The sequence below is a fragment of the Sylvia atricapilla genome, chromosome 7 (genome assembly GCF_009819655.1).
Source record: "Sylvia atricapilla isolate bSylAtr1 chromosome 7, bSylAtr1.pri, whole genome shotgun sequence".
NCBI classification, from domain to species: Eukaryota; Metazoa; Chordata; class Aves; order Passeriformes; family Sylviidae; genus Sylvia; species Sylvia atricapilla.
Window position 1 is genome coordinate 7676482 of NC_089146.1, and position 20009 is coordinate 7696490.

General features: G+C 38.8%; 1 protein-coding gene across 1 annotated transcript; it reads right to left on the reverse strand.

The window, feature by feature from the left end:
* Window positions 1–11070: 11070 nt before the first annotated feature.
* Window positions 11071–17211, reverse strand: MSTN (myostatin). Its single transcript, XM_066322524.1, has 3 exons — window positions 16735–17211; window positions 14538–14911; window positions 11071–12455 (listed from the first exon to the last, which is right to left on the reverse strand). The coding sequence occupies exons 1-3, from the start codon at window positions 17105–17107 to the stop codon at window positions 12075–12077; spliced, it is 1128 nt and encodes a 375-aa protein (XP_066178621.1). The 5' UTR covers window positions 17108–17211; the 3' UTR covers window positions 11071–12074.
* Between the last annotated feature and the right edge of the window lie 2798 nt (window positions 17212–20009).

Genomic DNA, 20009 nt, shown 5'->3' on the forward strand with positions numbered 1-20009 from the left:
CCGTGAGATTAGGTGTCAACAGCATTCTTTTGGGGTGATGTGAAATCTCCGAGGAAACACCTTGGCAGCTTTTTATCCAAATCACAGAGGAGTGTTTGGAAACAGAGCAAATCCTGGGGGAATCTTCCCAGTGCTATGCTCAGAGTAGATGTATCACTTCGAGGTACACTACAGGACTTACCCCTGCCAGGATTTATTTCAGGTTACTTGTTTGGACCTTGGACTTCCGCAGCTAGGATCCCCACTGTACACTGATACATTGGCTCTACAGAACACTTAAACTGTTGTAAACTATAATGATGATGGAGGGAGGAGGAAAAAATGTTTTAGGGCATTTCAGTTTCCTACTGCTTTTGAAGTCAGTTCACCTTCTGGAATAGTACTTTCAAAAGCAAACTGTATTTCCATTACTAGAGTATCCTCGCTGAAAGGTTTAAGATATTTTGAGCTTCTCATTCAGTAGGAAATGTCTTTTTTTCTCAAAGGTGTTTGGTGGTGTAGGATCCTTCTGCTGTAGGAGTGTGCGCCTTCAGTAAGGAGCCTAATTTAATCCAGGAGGATAGAGCTTGTCAAAGCTCACAAGTCTAATATATGCTCTATTGTGCATATAGTGTATATTATAGCATATATGTAGTGCATATTTGGAGTTGGAGAAATTATTTTATATTTATATCTCTAGAATTTTCAATCATCTGAGTGTGTGGCTTACCTGTGGTGGGTTTCCCCTGGCTGGATGTTGGGTGCCCACCAAATTCGCTGTATCCCCTCATGTGGACAGGGGAGAGAAAATAAAGTAAAAGGCTCAGGTTGGCATAAAGGCAGGGAGATCTCACTCACCTATTACAGAACAGGCAAAACAGATGGGACTGGAGGAAATGAGTTGAATTTATTGCCAATCAAGCCAGAATAGGGTAATGAGAAATAAACACAAATCCTTAAAACATCTTTCCCCCGTCGTTCCTTCTTCACAGGCTCAACTTTCTTCCCAATTTTCTCTGCCTTTTCCCCCAGTTGTTCAAGGGGGTGGGCAATGAGGGTTTCTGTCAGTTCATCACATTACTGAGGGAAACACTGGGTGTATTACCAGAAATTGCAGGAAGATGGGCTGTTTGTGTCCCCCCAGTGTCACAGTCACCCCAAAAGAGCAAGTCTGGAGCTTCTAACCCACCTTTCACCATTCTAAAGTCATGGTCATTTTGAATGTTTTTCTGATTTAGTCTTGAAGGTAGACTTTTGCATAGTTTTGTTTTAGGAGATAACTGGGAATTGAAGTGTGAATTAGGGTAACAGAAAGGTTGCTGCTTCAAGCTTCATAACTCTTCTGGTGGGGTTAGGAACAGCTACTAGAGGTGCATTTCCAGATCTCAGCATTTCATACCAGGTTTCCTGAAAAGACGAATGGAAAAATCATTCGGTGACTCTACCATTAGTGTAGGATTGTCCTAATTCCATTGTGAAGTCTTCAGCTGGATACAGAAGCTCTTTTATGCTTCAAATTTTCATTAAGGTTATTTTTGTTAGTTCCATCTTCTGATTGGTGATGCATGTTTGTATTTACAATACACACTTAGGAAGGATGGACTTTCTGGTTAAGTACTTTAAAAATATTCTAATATTCTATAAATAAAAGTATTCTAAAAATATTCTATAAATCAAAATCTATGTATCTAATATTTTTTGGTTTTAGTGTGGAAATTATGAGATTAACTACCAATAAAGGGATTAATATTGGTAAATTATCCGTGGGGTTTTTTTAAATTATGTTTCAGTTTGTTGGTATGGTACTTCATGTGGCTCTATGATTACTACAAGCCATGAAGTCTGCTTTTAGCATCTGGAAACAGTCTGGGGTTTTTGAGCAGTGGCACAGGAGACAACAGGGAATCCCTTTATGAGAGTGCCTGTGTATCCCAGTCTGTGGCAGTCAGAGTTCATGCTCACAATTATATGAAAAATAGGTTTTTTGAAATACACAGCTAATTATGGTTTTAATTAAGGAGTAATCATTCTGCTATATGCTAAACAGTTTTGGTGCAAATGTTAGTAGTAAGGGACAAATACATGGTAGAATTTTCTTCCAACACTTATTTCAGCTGATGGATCTTTCTCATTTCTGCATTTGTGTAGCATTAGTTTGGGTAACAGGAACACGGGGTTGTTGTGCTGCCCTTTTTTAGAGCAAGCCTGCCCTGTCTTGCTGAGTGAGGCCATGCATTAGCTGAGAAAAATCTGCTGTGCTTCCCAAGGGTGCCAGGTCAACAGCCTCATGATAGGGTCACTTTGTGCATTGAACAACACAGGAGTAAAACTGTCAGAATTTTGTAGTCTTAAGTGTAATTTACTATAAATTATAGCCTGCTCTGTTGAACTCTCAAGCAGGAATGAAACTATGGAATAATGCTGAAGTCAAAGCTGTGTGTTAAAGGCACTTTCTCACCTAAAGGCTTATTCACGGTCAGATTATCCCTTAAACGCAAATCTGTGAAATATAAAAAAGCATTCAAAATGTCCAACTGAAAATTTGCCTTTGAGCAGCCAAATTCTACTGTCTTCCTATCAGTGAGAGTGGAACTTCTTTGTTGTTAGCAGTTATAGCCAAAGGAAAAGGGGCTAAGAACACATACACAAAAAATCCAACCAGAAATCTAGGCTCCTGGTTTCTGAATAGCAGTCCAAATCAATGTTTGTGTGTTTTCATTCATTTGCTCATGTGGGTTTCCTGGTATTCCCAAAAAATTCCTGCGATAAAATACATTTATTTGTAATAATCTCTGAGTGTGTTAAAGCAAACCATCACAGTGGCAGTATTTTCTTACATTCTTTCCACATGTATAGAATAAAGATTGCTTGAGTATTTTAGCACAACTGAAATCTGGAATTTAAGTCTTTTGTCTCACTTGTAAAATAATGGTCATGAAATTCAGATTCCAGTCCAGGATTTTGTTATTGAGTCCAAGGGGGTTTTATTCATAATTTTACTGTTTGCTTAAATATGACCATCTGGGCAGAGGGGAAAAAAAAGAATTTTTCTGTGAGTTTTTTTAGCAATAATGCAAATAATTCTTCTACTTATTCACGCTGGTCAAGCATTAATAGAAAAGGTTAAATAATTTTTAAAATTCATAAAATCACAATTATTTTTACAAAAAAAAATTATGTAACTTTTTTTGTCTGAAGTCCACCTAGCTCAGAGTTGGGGTGCTTGTTGGGAGTCTCATGATCTCCACCACTGAAGAACAGTGAGAGAAGATTTCATAATTAATTGGAACAAAGCACGAAAATGATACTCCTCCTCCACTCTGGTGAATGAGACTGTACGTTCTCCCATCACTCCAAGTACTATCTAATTATTTATCTACATTAGGTAGTAGTACTTTATCAGGAGAGTTCTCCTAAAGCTTGAGAGTACATTCATCCAGAAGAAAAGAAATACAGAATTTAGAAGACTTCCCCATACTTAAAATAACCCAAACAAAGAGAAAGACAAACAGAAATGTATTTCACTATGGAATACAAGTTTAAAGTGAGCCACCTCTGTGCAGTAGGAGAACCAGTGGAATAGGGGCTTTTTAAATCCAGTAAACACTTACTTTTCCATCATCATTGTAGCAATAATCGAAAACATTAGCAATCCAAGGTGCCTGACTCTGATTTCCTTATTGATGCCACAGAATCTTGTTTTCGCCAAAGCTGCTCCTCTGTTATTCTGCCTCCCTCATTTCCTTTGTCCTACTTTGTCAGTCACAGAATCACAGAATGGCTTGGGTTGGGACAAAACAGTTACCCTGGGTCGTCACGTTCTTCTTACCAAGGTGTGAGTAGCAGTGCCAGTCAAAAGTGTCTTGTGCAGCACATCCCAACCACCCTCCAGAAATCTCTAGGATTGCTGGTGCCCTGCTGCATTGCTTTTCCAACAGGTGCTGGGGGTGGGTAAAGTCCCCATGTTAACGTGGAATTGTGAAGTTTCATCTAGTTCTTTAAAGGAGGCTTCCTGATTTCCTGGTTAGATGTTCTGTAACAGATACCCATGATGTCTCCCTTGCTAGGGATATCAGTTTGATCCCAGTGGCTCTGCAAATACCTAGAAAATCATAATTCCTCCTGCTTGTTTATTTCCATGTATGGCTTTGTGTTTAGGCACTTTTTGTTGTGAAAATGCAGTGTCAGGTACGGCTACAAGAGCTCCGTCTCATGTGGCACAGCATTCCACCCTCCCTGTTAGTATAATGGGCAGGATCTAACATGGATAACTTCCAAATTGTGGTATAAGCAAGCTGTGGGTGAGCTGCAGACATTGGTGTTTGCTGTAAGCTGGTGGAGAATGTGTTGCTAAATCTCTGAGTGAGATCCATGGCAACGCTGCCAAGGAACAATTGGCTTCCAAACCAGAATTAGGGTCCGTGGGAGCGGATCTGGAAAAGCCTCATGAAGGCTGCGTGGCCAAAACTGAGTAATTGCATTTTGTTGTAACTAAGCTCCTTCTTAATCACAGTCAAGAGAAATTTGTGGAACCAATTTTCAGTTGTTTTTCAGCTGAAGACCTGAAGTTTAGTCACAATGGGTGCTGAGGATTGCACTGTGCCTTCCATAGACACGGTTTGTTTTATCCATGAGGATTGTCATTTGTGTTCATGTGGTAGTAGCAATTACTACAACTCTGTTCAGACGAGGTCTTGTACAAGTGCAGTGGGTGTAAAGTGGGCAGGAAAGGACAGCTACAGATTTCTGAGGCATTTTGTTAAGGCCAGTAGTCTTCACACAAGTACACTGATAGAAGCTAGGCATTAGAGCTATGACTGTGATGAAAGAAAAGTTGTGGTAAAAGGCACCACTTGGTGTAGGATCCATTTCCAGAGTAATACCCTGCTAAAAAATACGGTTACGGTGGAAAAGTGCTTTTATTAAAAAATACCTTTTCTAATTTTTTAAATGTTTTTAAAACAGAAAATTTAAAATATAAATTAGTAAATTAATCCCTAAGGTGATAGTCAGATTTTTTACAATAATTTTGTGGTAACTAGAGCTTGAGTCTAGATCTACACTTGTTGAAAAGAAAAGTTGAGACAGTTGTTTGGGAACAAGAAGAGTAAGATGCTCTTAGAAACCAGAGGAGAGTTCTGTGAGGATGCTTTAGTAGTATTCCCAGTTTTGGTAAGGTGTTGGAGAACTGAAAATACAACAGTACAAAAAAATCGATTAATAAATAAGTCACAAGCTAGTAAAAAAAAAAAAGGTAAGGCAAGTATCCTGAGACTATTTCCGTTTCAGAGACAATACAGTGGCCTCAGAAGAAAATATTTTGAGTAGCTGCCTTTTCTATCTCTGTAGGCAAATGGTATAACTGAAAATAGGGACATGCCATACTAGCAAAAACCAGGTTAAATAAATATTATTGGTTTGATTTATCAGGTTTTGTTGGTGACTGTTGATACATGGTTTTGTGAGGACTGTGAGATCTGATTGCAAGTCAGAGTTCAAAAATCTGATGCTGCAGCTACATCTCATGACATGATGAGAGGAACACCTCTGTTTTAGGGTGCTCTTAGAATAATTCCTTTCTAGAAGGAAAAGACTCAAAAATGATGAAGTCATGCTGCTGTTTTTCAGCATAACCCATGTTCTTTAGTACCTCTGGGCACATAGTGATCATGACTGAAATCCTGTGGGATTTGTTGTCCCACCCCAAGGTAGGTAGCAACACAAGCGAGCAGAGAGCTCTGGCCAGCCGGCAGCACGTTGTGGTCGGTGTCACCTACAGCAGCGAAGCAATGGGCACTTTCCCGTGGAGCAGCACCTAGGCTGAGCTTTCCCACATGACAGCAGCATACAGTAGGCAGCTGAGCTCAGCCCCAAGGCATGTGTTTGACGTGCCTCCCACTCCTCCGACCACCTGGCGCTGCGCGAGAGGCGAAGCTGCAACCTGATGCCATAATGCGTGACAGCCAGGTGTTCAGCTTGCTGCTTCGTATGTCAGCACTGCCGGATTTGAGGGATAACAACGGGGGGAAATGATGATGAAAACGTTAGTAGGAGGGAAGATTGCTGTTTGACTGAAATCAGAATAAACCTTCTCTGCAAATGCACAGATGCTAAAGCATGTAGAAAATCTTCGCTCTTCATGCTGTTGTGTATGATGTTTAGGAATGCCGAATTGGGTGCCACGAAGTGCCCTGAAATCATGCTCTACCTCCCTGCTACTATGGCTTGGTCGGGAAGATAATTGCTCCTCTCGTAGGTAAAAAACTAGTAAGGATTTCTGCAAAAAGAGTGCATGAATCATGAACCTTAACTGTTAGCTATTAGTCAAGTTATGAGTAATTATATTTTGGATTGCTACATATTCAAATTATGATGCAACAGATTATACTTAAGTTAGATTTGCTGTAAAACATCTTTTAATTTCGGCAAAGAGCAGACCTTTTCAGGTTAAGCATTCTTAAGATAGAAGAAGTAAAAGTTTAGTAAATGCCTTCAGTATCATCCTGGATTTGGGAAGATAAAATCTTTCCTGCTGCCTTGGTTACATCCCTTAAATTATTTAACTCCTTTAAGTTTCACTTTTTATATTGTATTCAGCTCTTTGAAATGCATAAAAGTAGACCATTGTTAACACATGACTGCTTTACAATGACTGTTACACCTTACATGATTTCAGTGTTATTGTCCTGTTTGTGTTGCAGCTGTCTCTCAAACTGCTTTTTGTTTTTTTTTAAGTTTAGTGGAAGCTGTCTACCAAGTAATATCTCCATAATGCTTTCCCGGGTATTCTTCTCATGCCATCATAACCTTTAAGTGCTCTTGGTAATTTTACTGGTGAAACATAGAACATAATGCCAAAACCAAACATTTTTACTCTTTGCTAACCAGAAAAGGTTATGAAATCCTAACAAGATCTCACATACAGGCTTCATCAGGAGTAACAGGAAAGGAACTGCTGAGCCAGGGCTTGTTCCTCTGCCTTTCCACAGGTAGGATTTATTCCAGCTGAATACTTTCAGCTCTTGAGGGATTCTCTTTACTTGTACAGAGGTAGTATTATAAATACAATGGAAAAGGTTTAAAATCTAACTTGGTTATTGACTTGTAGGTGAATGGCATTTCTATGGGGAGAAACTGCAACAGCTTTTAAGACCACGGATTGCTTTTGATTCATAATTAGATTTAGAACACAGAGAGCCTCTAAATTAAGAGCACAAGTTCAAGATCACAAGCTGACTCGTGGACACTAAGCTATTTTATATTTTCTGAAAGCGCTGTTTTGAAAGCATGTATAGTGTGAGAGGTGTGTCCACTTGTAAAGAAAAGGAACAGTCTTTCCTTTCTCTTTCCTCAAAGAGCCTTAGTGACTAAGGCTGATGAAAATCAGCCAGACTTACACCCAAAATGCTGCAAAGCTCGTTGCTGATCTTGACACCTCATCTACAGAGGGCTTCATGACTTGTTCTCATCTATGTTCTGGAGCAATAAAAACAGAGTTTTTTCATTCCATACTCAGTTCAGTAGTTCTTCATCCCTCAAATTCACCCTGTTTAGCCACCAAGGAGAATAATTCTGTTTAATTTATCAATACACCTAGTAATTAATTTGAGTTCTTCACTGTTGAATGAGCTACACATTTGCATTTCTCCATTTCTTTCTGTTTTGCAAGATTACTACAACAGATGTTAGAACTATCACTTTTTCTGAGATTATTTAGAAGTGTCCAAGAGTGAATAGAGCTCTACTTCTTGCCTATTGAAATTCAGAAGTTGGCCTGTAGCCCTGACTTTTTCCTTTGGATTTTGTCAGGGCTTTTATAAACTAAATCCGAGAATTGGAGCTTTAGTGTTCAGAGTTTGTTAACATTTTTATGGATTCAAACATGTTTCACTTGCATTTCAAGCCATAGTCTTATTCCTTGCAGGGGAAGACTTGACAGAAAAGCAGATGCAGTTGCATTACTGGTTTCATTGCTGGTGTTAAATCAGTGTATAGATATCTACTTGCTGCAGTTAACATTGTTGGGAGGAAGCTAAAGTGGAAGCACAGAGCTAACTTGAGTCAGTTAAAACACATTGCTCAGGTTTTTCCTGACAATTTTGCTGAGGTACATAGGTACAGCATTGTTTGTAAAGATTCTAGCTTGTGCCTCCCATAATGTACTGTTTCCTGACCTTATTATTTTATTGAAATTTATTAAATTTATAAGTTAAGGTGGGGATATTTTGGTTATTAAGTTTGTCCATACAGTACTTCAAATTATAGTAACCTGTTTTCTTTTACTGCAGCTTTAACAAAATCTATCTGCCTGGACTGAGCTGTCCAAACCTAATCTCAAGCAGATTTGTTTTTTGAGATGTTTAGCCAAAATAGGTCATTCGCATCCAAGAGCTGATTAAAAAAGAAACCACCCAAAAAAATCCTTCAAAAACCCCCGAAACCCCAATGAACAACCACAAACCCCAAACCTAGACTTCACAGAATTGAGGAAAAGCTACCTAAAGCTATGAATGGATTTGGCCTGTAGTTCTTCCTTTGAAATCTGCTCATATTTAGCAAAACAGTCCATCTCTGAAAAATTGGAGTGCATTTATGCTTAGTGGTGATGACTTCTGTGTTCAGCTGTTAAATTCCCCACAGGCTCTGTTGAGCATATTGGAAGGTTTCTCCCCTAACCACAGCTTCCAGCAGAAGCAGGATGCACTGGATCTGCTCTAGGGACAGGAGGGCAGTACGCTGCAGGGGGGCTGTTCCCCTCGCTTAAGGGGCTGTAGGGCCAGAGTGTGCTGGGGAAGGATGGGATGGGAGAGGCTGTGAGAAATAGGAAGGAAAATGCTTCTTGAGTTACAGGTAACTGAAGTTAGGTAGGAGGTACAGGCAGAGCAGCACTGGAAAAGGACTGGCTCATGTTGGGAGGGAAAGAGCTGGGCAGTAGAGCCAAGAGGAAGAACTGAAGCAGTAGAGAGATGAGAGACTGCCCTGCTGCAGGTGTGCACGTGTCTTGGGGCACTTGGACACTGCCTTGGAATGCTGGATTCTACGTGGTTCGTTTCAGTTGGGATTCTTAGGATGCCAGGAAGGGAAATGATGCTGTTTCTCACATATCATCCCTCATTGGCTATTTTCATTGTTCTGAATACACAGCTTAACAGTGAGGTAGTCATAAATGCTGCTGAAGTCTCTCAGAGCCTTGTAAACATAAGGATGTAACAATAAGAACAAAAGGAACCATTGACATCTTAAATTGATTGCCAGTAAACACATTAATAATCAACTATTCAGTAGCTAAAATCAACAAGATCAAAGCCCACAGCATGTTCCATGAGTAGCCACTGATCTTAAGGTCAATATTAAATCACAGGAGCCATAATTGCTCTGTGATAATTTCAAGTTTGACAAAATAGAAAAGACACATACTACATAAAATCTACATGGAATAAAATTTGTCTGAGTGTCAAGATGGGATGCCGGTTGGAGTAGACACCTTTTGGAATCTGTATTACTTATTTTCTTGGTTTAATTTTTGTTTTAATTGATTCCAGGAATAAAAAATTCCATCACTTTTGCACTGCCTTTCTGCAGGGTACAATTATTACCAGGTAGCCAATGATGTAATTTGTGTGGGAGTAAATGGATTTGCATTAGCTTTATTTTACCTATCATGGCTAAAAATAATCCTGCAGGTGCTGTAACTGGACTTTGGTGCAGACTGGGAATATGTTTTGTTCCCTATCAACTGCAAAATCCACGCTGCTGCATCTCTGCAGCTGTTGCTATATGAACTGGCCCAATTAAAGCAGTAATGCTTAGCTACGGGGTATATGGAAGTTAATTGGAAGTCTCTGAATGGTTTAAGAGCCTCACGCAAGGAGATGCTATTGATAGTTCACATGAGCAGGATGGCACTGCTTGGTGCCTGAATGTCACGAGTTAAAAGTCAAAGGGCAAAATGTTGGTCTCTGTTAAAGCCAGTGGGAGTTTTACCATTGGCTTCAACAAAAAGAGGATTTCTCCCTTAATTCTGTAACTTTGGTTAGGAGGAGAACTGTGTTGTACTTTAAATTCTTGTGGCTTCACTGGAAGTCTGTATTCCAAAAGTTTTTAGATTTTTATTTAGTCTGATGGTGTTTTGTGGGAAACCAAATTGAAAGTGTATTTAAGGGCCCCAGGGACCTGCTCTGGTGAACTGCATCGGGAGAAGCTGAACATCTGCTTGATGCTCGGACACAGCTTTAGCAGAACTCCTAATCACTCAAAAGAAATTGCAGAAAATCTGTTTGCTTTTAAATTTCAAACCTCATTGCTCAAACTTTAAGTTTTAATGTCCTTACATACAAATTTTTAAAAAAGTAAAAAAAAAAAAAAAAATCAATACAAAATATTTACCACCAAGGCAGAAAATATATAAAAGAGGAAGGGAAAGAAAATCAAGCAGTTTTGCAATTTTAGGGTGGTTTTACACAACGGAAAATTCAAAAGTGAATCCTGAAATATAACAAAAACGTGCATCATACTAACATGAAGATGTTTTAACACAGTAATTGTGTTGCCTTAACAAACACCTGGTTTATCAGCTCTATTTCACATGTGAAATAAAATGGACTTTATAGTAAATAGATCTTTTTAATTTCAATTAACAATTTTTTACTATAAGGAAAATGTACAGAATTTGTGTGGAAATCCATGTACTATGTTTACTCAAATACAGAAAATACTTTGCTGCAAACTTTTAAATATAATAAAATGCATTTAATAGCAATCTTTTGTGGTATCATCATTATTTATGAACATAACATTTAAAATATGGAAATTCAGTTGCAGATCAAAATGACCATAAAAACAGTAACCCAAAGAACCTTATAAACATGTCAACAGCCATCATTTATCCTAAATGGCTCATACCAATGTAAAAAACATATAAAATGTAGAATAATTCTCAACATATGGTTTACTTTGTTGCATTGTTCCTACATATTATTTGTCTTAAAATCCAGAAAATTATATTATGAAGAGTATATTGGGGTTTGTTTATTAAACTAAAATACAGGTTAAAGTCATTCTTTTCTTGTGATGAACGTATACCAACAGTGATTAAAAAATAAACATTTATTTACAAAATATTGATGCATACATATTACACAAGTCAGTTATATCAAAGTGGTTTTTAAACAATATCTGTAGCAACCAACTATTTGCATTGGTTTACCATAGTGCAAATGGTAATGTTGCAAAGGCAGGTTAAAATGTGGGATTGCAATTTGAATGTTGGATTTCTCTGCTGCCTTCTGTTTTTCTATGCCTAGAAAACTATTCCTTTTCATTTAAAAAATATCTATTTCTTGCGAATGTTGAATAATGTACCTGAGGATAGGGCAAATTCATTATTAAGCCTAAATTCTTTCACTTATATAACTATCTTTCTATTTACTCAGCCTGCTTACGTAGCACCATTGCCATTGATTGCTAACATACTAATGAGAAAAAGGAATGGAAACACACTAAATACACTATGCCATCCCTAATTTCAGGGTTTGTCCGTTTATGTGGAATTTCCTCTAATACATTTCACAAGTCTGCACTATATATTCAAGTGTTTAAGGATGATTCTGGTGGTATTGTGTAGTGGCGTATATGTTACCAGTATATATGTTCCTGTAAATATGGTATTAAGTGAAGCTGTGAGGAAAGGAACCTAAAAGCTTGCTCCTCCTGTCCTCAGGTGAGAAGGAGCTTTTGATTACCAGTGTGTACTGAAACCTGCATATAAATTTGCATCCAAGTGACTGAATATTGATTCCCTCATAATGTAAGAACTTGGTGGATTAAATCCTTTGATTTTGATTGTAGCTTTCCTCTTTTGCTGGCTCACAAGCAGCCATCAGGTTGTCCTTTAGTTCACGTTCTGTAGCTGGTGCCGGTAGCGCACAGGAGGTCGGCAATGCCTTGTGTACGTAACTTCACAGTTTGAAAGACTGGCGAGGGGGTATAACTTTTTCTATTTTTTTCTCTCTCCTTTTTTATTTTTTTTTTCCTTTTCTTTTTTTTCCTTTTTGGTAGCTTCCACACTTTGTGAAGCAGTGGATCCAACGAGGATCTCATGAGCACCCGCAGCGATCTACAACCATGGCCGGTATCTTGCCGTAGATGATTTGTTCTTTGCCGTTGAAGTACAGCATATTGATGGGGGACATCTTGGTGGGCGTGCAGCAAGGGCCCGCCGAGCCTCTGGGGTTGGCTTGGTGCACGAGGTGGGTGTGAGGGTACTTTTGTAAAAACACAAATTCACATTCTCCGGAGCAATAATTGGCTTTGTATCTTTTAGGAGCGATAATCCAATCCCATCCGAAAGCTTCGAAATCCACCGTCAGCGGGTAGCGGCAACATCGGGATTCGGTCGAGTGCTCATCACAGTCAAGACCAAAATCTCTGCGGGACCGTTTTGGTGTGTCTGTAACTCTGACCTCTAAAAATGGGTTCTGTGAGGAGAGGAGAAGGAACTGGAATCATTTCTGAGGTAAGCCCAAGTTCACTAAAAACATGCAAGCAATATTTCAGATGTAGATGTATCAAATTAATATTCTGAAATGAAGTTTGCAAACAAAATTTGACCAACAATTCTGTTATAGTTATTTCTGCATTTCCCTGCTGTTTCTCTATATAGAGCTTTAAGACCTGAATATTTGTCCCTGAAATCACCATTGTCTCAGTGCTAGCATTCTTTAACTGCTATAAGAACATTTCAGAAATTTGGAGAATGCTGAAGTTTTACTTTTGATGTGGATTTTGTTTGTCTGTTTCTTTTAATAAGAGCTTTTGTGAATCCTTCTGAAATTCCCTTCATTAAAATCATACTGAATTCAGGCTTTCTGGATATCCAGGAAAATTTTTTGTCTTGACCAAGGAGGACAAAATTGTTCCTCTATTGCTGTCATGCTTGAATAACTCTATCGCTAAATGAATTTGGAGGGGCAGCTAAATATTTTGACTCCTGGAAGAGTCCTGTGGCCAGGAATGTACATTCACCAGATCTCTGAGCCACATGCCTCCTACCGAAGGTGTGTTTCCACAGTCACCAAGACTAGGAGGAAATTGCAACCTTCACAATCTCAAGTTTGAAAAAGTTCCCCAAGTTGCTCCCTTCCACACACTGATTTCTGCCCCGTGTGTGGGTTTGGCACTGATGGGTCCATCCCATGGAGACCATTCCTCAGGAGTAACAGCCCAGCTAACTTTGTTACACAGGTTTCCCTCTCCCCAGATACCTGTGAGCTGCGGAGCTGCTGGAAGTGCCCTTTCCAAAGGCAAATTATATGGGGAGGTGTTTGCTGAGAGGAGTACCCCTGTACTGGGAGGAGGAGCTGGAGGGAGGAGAGAAGAGACTTCCTCTCCCATTATCAGCTGTGCCTCTAACCCTGCTTCTGCCACGGAAATGTTTATTTATGGATGATGATAGCCGTGGTTTATCTCTATGTATCATCATTTCAATGGATGGAGGTGGTGAGGACAGTCCTGATCATGATATCCAGTTTGCCTGTTTCAAATACAGGAGATCCACATTTATTTTGGATGTACAGACAAGATATCACAGAGCTTTTCTTTTAGGCACTTTTAAATTATATTATACTGCTCTGAAGTTAAATGTTGCATAAATATGGTAGGACACAATCGTCTTTTCCAACCTAAGTATTTCTATGTTTCTGTGATCAAGAGATTAATCTACTACATAGAAGTAAAAGTAGAATAATATTCTTCATACTTTATTCAAAAGGAGGCATCATTTGGTTGTGATAAATTCAGAAATTTGTATAGGTTGTTAACAATTAGTGATTTACAGGAACAAATAGCAAGGGAAATGCTGTAGTTTCACTTCAGGTTTCCTTCAGGTGTACTTGTAGGTACACTTCAGATGTAATTTGTTCATCTATTTTTATAAGAACAAACCAGACAGTTATTTTGTGCTCGCTCTTATCATCATGACTCATTTATTGTATCAAGCAGAATTTCTCTATTTAGACATTTCTAATAGGTAGAATGAAACACTCTACCAGATGCAGAAAGGTAAGGATCTTAACATTATGCAGAAGATCTGTTCTCACCTTCATAAAGAGACAATTTTTGTTGTCGTTAATAGAAAATGCATGCATAGAGAGTGTGTAGGAACTCCCTTACCTTCTCAGAAATATTGGAGGCATCTTTCCTAACTAGTGAAAGAATCTATAGACTTTAATTTTATGTGAAATAGCTGCTTGTTAAGCAATATTTGCTCTCAAAATTGAAAACTATGTTACTTTGATAGTATTATCCATCAGTAATTGCCAAAAGCTTTTCTAGTTAATGCCTCACAATGTCTCTCTGAAATACTGCAATTTCTCTCCATTTTTACATAGGGAAATTGAGGCAGAGGAAAGCTGTTGAGTTTTGGCATGATCAGATAGCAAAGAATTGAGGAATTGGGTAAGAGCTTTTATCTTCAATTCCATAAACAATGCATCCATTTTATCCTTAAAAAAGAGCTTAAATGCTTTTCAATCAAATGGGATTTTTCTAAATAGACTTACCAATCCGTCTTCCCCCGGTCCTGGGAAAGTTACAGCAAGATTCCGTCCGTTCTCATCAAAAGCTTTTATTTCGATGCCTAAATTGGATTCGGGCTGTTTGAGCCAGTTTTGCAACACTGTCTTCACATCAATACTCTGCCAAATACCGGTGCCTGGGTTCATGTCAAGTTTCAAAGATCGAATTCCAGTATATCTTGTACCATCTTTCATGGGTTTAATAAGTCTCAGGATCTGCACAAACACCGTTGTAGGTTTTTGGACTTGCCTCAAGTATATCCACAATTGTGCCTTTACTACTTTGTTATATTGTATTTTAGAGCTAAACTTAAAGAAGCAACATTTTGGTTTTCCCTCCATTTGTACAAGAAAATCAGCTATAAATGAATGGAAAGAACAGATTACTGAACAGGGAACAAGAAAAAATGCGTATATAAACCTGACTTTTTTTTTTCAAACTGCATAGAAAATATTACAATATGTTATAAAGAGTACCAATAACAAAGTGTGTTTAACTTAATTCATTATCTATGGTTTACACTCTACAGCAACTTAATTGGATGTCCACAAAATTACTGTTCTGTCACCTACTACTAATTCACTTCTGCTGGTCACCTCCTGAGGACCTTCATAAAGCATTCAGAATAGCAACTTTGCATAAGCTGACTCAACACGTGTGTGGTGATCCAGCTATTTCTAATTTACTCCAAAGCCTCAGCCTGCTGCAGACCATACAGCCCTGGGCAAACTGCACAAACACATTGCTTTTCTCAGTGGGAAGAAAATAATTGAGGGGATTAATATAAGGATCATTTTGTTTTCATTTGAATAATATTAGAGGAAAGTCACGTGCAGTGCTGCATTCCTCCTTCCTGTAGCCTACGATGCAGCTGTCATACCTAGTCATGGCAATATCTTTCCATGCCAGGATAAAATGGGTAGTACTAATCCTAAATGGTGCAGGGCTTTAACGTTCATAAATCTCATCACTTAAGATACCTGTCTCTTTAGTGCATTTAAAATAGCTCAAGGGCTTTCTATAAGAAGTAGGAAACAAACTCAGAGCAATGAAGTACAACGACTTTTCTTCTGTCACTGTAACTATGTAGCAGTTTGATTAAAAAGAGTTATAAAGCCTTGAACATAGAAGTCTGGAATAAAAACGCAGGCAGACCTCAGCTTTGTGATAAGGCTGCAGTAAAACAACGCTATTAAGTGCCCATCTTAATAATTACTAAGTTGAAAAAGTCACTGAAAATTTTGCTTTTTCCTCTGTGGGTTGATTTTTAGCTGGTGAGAGCAGCTGATATTATTCTAGTCTGCATATCATGACAATATCTGTAACTGCTAACATGTCTTATATGCCCTGTCATATTTTTCCTTTTTGACATCATATTCATAAGTGTTATTTAAAAAAACAGCTGCCATAGTCAAATACTTTAGCTGATGAAGAACATAAGATACTACAGTATTAGCTGTGCAAAAGATACTTGATAGGAGCCATAGCAGATGTTTAGCACTCAGAAGATAACTCAGAATCTGCTCATTCAGTAAATGCCTTCATTCTTCCTTGGCACGGCTACGTGAGCTGATTGCTGTAGCACGGACATTTTTACATTTAATCTGTTACACACATATTTGCTTTAAATATATAGTTTTAACTCTGAGGTGGGCGGTGCTAGTTTATGGGATCAGCAAAAGGCAAGAATTTAACTCTCTACTTGCACTTGCTGTAGCATGTTACAGTTAGGTAGATGTAGTGCTCTAAGCTGCATTTCTGTTGATTTCTATTGCTTCTAAAAATACTGGCCAGTGAAACCTCCCTCACAAAAATATAGTTCTCTCATTATCTGCACTTGTACTTTATATTTGCGTGAGGAAATGCCCCGAGTGCTGCAGATAACGAAGTTGACTAAACTGCAGGTCTCCCTTTGCTTTCTAATGCAATGGGCAAATCCTGAGTGCTACAGGGCACACACACATTATAAGGAGCCGAAAACCAAACAGTAAAACAAAGGATCGCCACACGGTCATCTGAACCTGGCTCAAATTCTTTAGAAATAACTCTCTCCTCCCTCCCTCCAGCAGACTTCAGCCAGCAGCCTGTTGGGAGAGCCTGAGGAGGAGTTGTGTGGCTCTACAGCAGGGAGACAACTCTCTCGAAGGGGCAGTGGGAGGCGAAAGAAGCGGGGTTACTTACACTCTGTAGGCATTGTGATAATCGTTTCGGTGGTGGCATGATAGTCATCATCTTCCAAAGAGCCATCGCTACTGTCATCTCTCTGCACATCATACTGATCAATCAGTTCCTGCAGTGGAGGAGCCTTGGGTAAAAGTTGTTTAATAACATCCCTGCTAATGTTAGGAGCTTGTTCCAGACGCAGTTTGCTGAGGATTTGAATTTTTATGGCTTCTATTCTGGAAGATTTTGTATTCTGTCTCCACGTACAAGCATTGCACAGTCCATCCTTCTCAGCGTTCTCTGCGGGCTGACTACTGTCATCAAGAGCAACCGGATCAACTGAAATCAGCATGAACAGGTAAATAGAAGCATAGAGCGCTAGCTTTTGCATGATCTCACATTCAGTGCAGCACTTTTCCCTTCTTTTTTTTTTTCCCCCTCCCCCTTCCCGTTTCAGCACTAAACAGATCCGTGAAAGCAAATGCAATCTGAGAGACAGCTTGCCACACTGGTGTACCTTATATATTCCAAGGGGGCTTTTTATACTCCAACTTTGATTAGGCTCATGTCGTCAAACCCGACGATTGGTTGCTGTCCCAACAATGAATCTGGCTGTCAGAGGGTAAAGCCCTGTCGATCACAAGTCACTAGACAGCGTTTAGTTACAGCCAAGGGTGAACTGATTTATCTGGGTACTTCACAGAGGATATGCCTTCACATTCTGAAAGGATATATTTCCAAGCATTGTGGGCAGCAGTACTGAAAGACAGCACTGTCATTCTTAAATATTATACCAACTGTGTACTTGTACTATGAATCAAGAGAAACCTTGCTCTAAACTTGCTTTAGGCTTCTCCCAATCTTTCTGACTTGAAAGTTTGTTCTAATTAAAAGGAAATCCCGAGGGGTTACTTTTTAGCAGGCAGGAAAATAATACTTTAGAAATGGATTGCAAAGAGTATTGATTTATGTTGTTCAGCAACTAATACATATTCAGCAGTTTTTATTTCAGAAAACCTTACTGGGCTTTCCTAGACACTAGCTAAAGCAGTATTGGAGGTTTTGTGCATATCTGACATTGTGCAAATGACTGTCTTATTTGTTTGCCCCTTTCGCATATGTCAAAATCCACAGAACAAATCCTGCACTGAATTAACAGGCAGTAATGAAAAATGAGTCTGTCCCCTCTTCACGCTGTCACCAGAATCCTGGGCAGTAAATTAAATATCTTTAGTAACAAAGGTATTTTTAAGGAATATCTTTAGCTACTCACTCTAGTATTATACAGGAATAGTTCAACTTTCTTTTTTCATTATTAATGAAGGCATTAAAAGACTTAAAGTGTTTAAATCTCGGCTGTATATCTATCCTCTTTTTCTATGTAACCTTTTATTTCTCTTCAAAATGTCTCTGTATTATGACAACATAAGTGATATCTCTGTGCTTTTTACTTTCTACTCAAATACTTAGAAATTCTCTTATGTCCTGCTTATATGTTAAAAAATATAGTTTTAATATAGTTTAAAATATAGTTCTTTTATAGTTTTATCTGCATGAGATACATCTGTCTGTGATTGTATAGGTTATGGCTTTTAAAATCTTATGTTTGATCTTAAAATCAAAAACCCTGGAATTGGTATATATTGTATATATTTGTATATTTGGAATCTGTGTATTACAGCAAAGGGAAATCCTGGAATTTCATGCAATATGCCAAAGTTTTCCTAAGTTAGAACTGAGTTTTCAGTTTCTCACAGAGTTTCTTTTCTTTTCCCATTCTGAGTACACCTAAAAATATGTTCAACAAGGTGTTTTTCATGTGTTCATGTAGGAAAAATGTTGGTATAAGTAAAGATGTGGACAGAGCTCTCAAATTTTTTTTCCTGGTCATTCATACTCTTTTTGTATCACCTCTCCAGGGCATGCAAATTCACTGTATACCACAGAACTGAGCCTAATATTCAGCTCATAACCAGTGACATAAATCACAAGTATTCAATAGAAATTGATCATCCTGCTCTGATGTAAAGTTGATGCAAGTGATAGATGTATCATGCTCACACATTCCAGGCATTTAGCTTTAGGGTCAGACCCTGATATTCTGATTTTAACCAAAACCCATGTTTAAAGCAAGCAGTTTAGCTCCTGAGCATTTGATTTTTACTGAGAGACTGATGCAGCTACTCTCAACATGTGGTAACACAGATGGGCTGTGGTTCATTGGAGCAAGAAGTCAGGAGTTTGCAGTGCAGACTGCCTGCCATGCCTATAACATCTTTAAAACAGACTCTTAGTGCATTTCAAGTGCTAGAAATGCTTTTTTGTGGAATATGCAAAGGGTGATTCATGTTAGAATCTTTTTGAAAAGCTTTCTGTTAGTGAATTTGGGGGGGAGGGTTTAAGTTGGAGGTTGTTTCCTGTTTCTACAGTTAATTTCATAAAAACTATTTCTTTTTTTTAAACTAAACATAGCTCTGTGGCTATGGAAGGGAATCTACCCCAATTGGAAACTTTGACAGGTACCAGGTTTCACACTAGAAACAGTTTAAGATAATGACCCATCAATAATGATGGAAATAATCATGTAGTCATTGATATGAAAGTAATTAAATTTTCTGTCAGACCATGGCTAAAAGCCACTCCAGAGGGAGTGGGGCAAGAGAGGTGCTCAGCAAAGCAGTGCCTCAGCACCGTGATCCTCTTGGGCTGTGCTCTGCAGCCACGCTGGGACCTCATCTGCTCCTGCAAGTCCTCCTGCTCTGGTGGCCAGCAGGGATTCAAGGTTCTCTTCCCAATCTTTTGCTGAGAGTCCATTAATCTGCAAGAGTCCCTTTGCTCCCTTGTGTGCAGCATTTATTTATGGCTGCAGGACCAAGGCCCTCTCCTGTAAGCCCAAAACCCCAGAGAGCTCTGAGCAAGGGCTCAGCTTGCTCTCAGGTGACATGTGGTGGCAAACAGACCCTGCTGAGCACCGCTGTTTAGGAGACAGCAAGAGCAGCTGGAGTGGTGACACTGGGACTGCGGGTGACAAAAGCACCCCAGAATTCACCAGCAGCTGCATAAAAGAAGCAATATTTTTTTCCATTTCCCTCATAAAATGCATTTCATATGTGCTCTGAATAACTCCAGGCTGTTAGTAGAATACTTTTCATCTTTTCTGGTTGCTGGCATATTCTTTTTTGTCTGAAATTGCAAGAATTTAAGAAAGAGCAAGAAGAGTTGAACTTGATCAGGAGCTATTGAAGGATCTAATTTATTTGGTAATAATAGAATGTGTGATTTATTTTTCTGAC

Excerpts from the sequence above, each read along its gene's own strand:
- MSTN (XM_066322524.1), bottom strand. The coding sequence starts at position 17,107 with ATGCAAAAGCTAGCGCTCTATGCTTCTATTTACCTGTTCATGCTGATT. Across the intron at positions 14,912-16,734 it reads TATCACAATGCCTACAGAGT|CTGATTTTCTTGTACAAATG; the intron begins GTAAGTAACCCC and ends ATTCATTTATAG. Across the intron at positions 12,456-14,537 it reads GACCGGGGGAAGACGGATTG|AACCCATTTTTAGAGGTCAG; the intron begins GTAAGTCTATTT and ends CTCTCCTCACAG.